This window comes from Sardina pilchardus, chromosome 4, assembly GCF_963854185.1.
Source record: "Sardina pilchardus chromosome 4, fSarPil1.1, whole genome shotgun sequence".
In the NCBI taxonomy this organism is placed as follows: Eukaryota; Metazoa; Chordata; class Actinopteri; order Clupeiformes; family Clupeidae; genus Sardina; species Sardina pilchardus.
Genome location: NC_084997.1, coordinates 15511300 through 15513799, shown reverse-complemented (window position 1 = coordinate 15513799; position 2500 = coordinate 15511300). Strand labels below are relative to the sequence as shown.

Below are 2500 nucleotides of genomic sequence, written 5' to 3'. Positions count from 1 at the left end.
TCAGGAATATCCTTCATGTTCATTAATGAAGTGTCTAAAATTTGACGGATTCCATTCCAATCGGCTGACTACATTACAACATATCGTTCGCAAAACCGCTCCGAAAGTGATGCCTGACGATATCATTCATCATGTTGTTGTTATAGTATGCAGTGTGGACGTTGTTATCCTTAGTGACTAGAGCAGTTTTTAGCGTTTAGTTTAGTTTTTAGCGTTATCATTATAGTTATCGCTGGGCGTTACACTCTGACCTACAGCAGAGTGTGTGTACTGTGTGAGTGTATGTGTGACTGACTGACTCTGGATCTGCCGTCTGATCTGCTAGCTCCATACCAGATTAGCATCAGGGCTGTTCCATGGTCAGCTCAGAGATTGTTTTGTCTGTCTCCGTGTTTCTGGCTGCTCTCTGAGACAGTTTTTTCCCATTCTTTCTTTTTTTCCCTGTCTGTCTTGCTTAGTTTTGAGGTTAGGCATATTTTTTGTGTTATCTGTATCGAATGTGCTGAAAAAAACGAGAGGAGTCTTGAAAAGTGCCAGTCAGTCAGTCAGTCATTTGGTATTGAAACTCATGCGCAGTTTCATATGTTTGAGTTTCTTCTGCGCAAATGAAGCTCTGGTCTCAAATGTAGTGTCACGAAGTGGCAATGTGGCTGGCTGATAAGAAAACAAAGCACTTTGTCTGGCTAGCGTGTAGCTGGAAGTTCTGCGCTCTTTGCCAAACCATAAACGCTTAAAGAGCACTCAGCCGCAAGACCGAGGGCCAGCACTTTTCATGTGATACTTCATTAAGTGTGTCACGACACATGAGTTTGGCAAAAGCGCAAAATAGTTGAATTAGTGCAATTTTGTTGTGCAATATCTTTAAACGCCGCTTGTCATGAGCAGACGCACACTGTGCACACTGGGGGGATTGTGTGGGTAGCATGTACTGCGTTAGAAATATTCCCCATGTGTTTTCACACTGCGAAAACTTTACAGTCAAGGTTGCTATGCATGTAGTGTGTGGAAAAAAAATAAAACGTGTTTTTAATTTATGCATTGATTTTGACCATGGATATTTGAAGAAGAATGTGAATGTGTCCACTTATCAGGAGTTTTTCTGGCCTGTGCAGAAAGTGTGGGAGCGCTCCATAGATGAACAGTTGACCCCGGATGCCTGGGCATCCATCTGGAAGAACAAGAACAAAATCTCAAATTCGGTAAGGACGGCTAGCTCTGATTTTTTTGCTTTGAATCATGTATGCAAGTGCTTACAGTACCTGTATCCAGTCTACAGAAAAAAAGTATACGTAAAACATCAGATGGATGTGATATGCGCCAGGAGAAATCCTATATAATAAGAGCAATGGACTGTTTATCACTTACATTAGTATGAATATTCTGCACTTTATTTAAAACTAAAGGCCCAGTGGGGCTTGAGGACCATGTATAGCCATGTCTGACTAGCATGGGGAACCTGCTCCTTCAAAGGAAGTGGCCTGATCACCCAGCCACTTGTACACACTGCTGCTGAGATAACATCCCAGAGAACAGGGGAATAAAATCAGGCCGTCGTGGCTTTGCTCCTATCAAGATATGTCTGTATTAACCAAATACGACTTAGGGAGGGAGTCAGTGCACGGTTCATTTACACTGCCTCCAAACCCACAACCGGCATCTCGACGCTGGGCAGATAAAGCCCCGTTCTGAGGCAGGGACAGAGCACCCTTTCTTTTTGCTCTCTGGGGATGAATTTGTGTATTATTATTATTATGTCTGTATACATTTATCTTGCCATCGTTTATGCTGGGGAATGCGAGATTAACTTGCCCGTGCCTGCAGGGCAACTTCAAACAGGACGTCTGAACCCTCCCCTCGGCTGCACACAGCAAATCAATATGCCGTTACTCAAGCAAATACTACAAAAGAGTAGCGGTGGAATGGCCTGTAATGGCATGGCAGTCCAGCACAGATCAGGGCGCTGAAGAATGCCCTCAGGCCTACGTACACAGACCACTAACAAATGCTTCAAGCTCTATTAGCTTCCTGCCGTTGGCTCGGAAGGAATTCGTCCCCCCCTAATAATACCCTTATGTGTTTACTCTTGTGTTCCCTGTCCTCTGTTGACCTTTGAACCTGACGCGTGGCCCAGCCCAAGCCCTCAGGTCCGAGCGCAGACCTTCCCCTGAAGCTGGAGTCCATGGTGGACATCACCTCCGCCATCTACGATGAGATTCAGCAGGAGATGAAGAGAGCCAAGGTGTCCCAGGCGCTGTTTGCTAAAGTGGCTGCAAACAAGAGTCAGGTAAAAACAACAACAGACAACAAACAAGTTTTCATTTTTTTATGTCTTTGGAAAGAGAGAATGTTCTATGTTTTGTTTTATTTATGTTTGTATTTGTTTGGTTGTGGTTGAATGATTGAATTTGTTTGGTTATGGTTGAATGATTGAAATAATTTGTTTGAAATATTTTCAAGTATGTTTTTTACTCACAACAGTAAACACACACACGATGATGTA

At 43.4% G+C, this 2500-nt stretch overlaps 1 protein-coding gene across 5 annotated transcripts in view; it reads left to right on the top strand.

Moving 5' to 3' along the window:
* satb2 (SATB homeobox 2) overlaps nt 1-2500 on the top strand; it is a 49014-nt gene that overhangs the window by 36020 nt on the left and 10494 nt on the right. For 3 of the 5 annotated variants that reach the window (XM_062534313.1, XM_062534314.1, XM_062534312.1), the window contains exons 10-11: nt 1092-1199; nt 2132-2284. In XM_062534313.1, coding sequence (XP_062390297.1) covers nt 1092-1199; nt 2132-2284 — 261 coding nt within the window. The remainder of the gene's footprint in view (nt 1-1091; nt 1200-2131; nt 2285-2500) is intronic. The other 2 variants (XM_062534317.1, XM_062534316.1) reach the window with 1 other exon arrangement.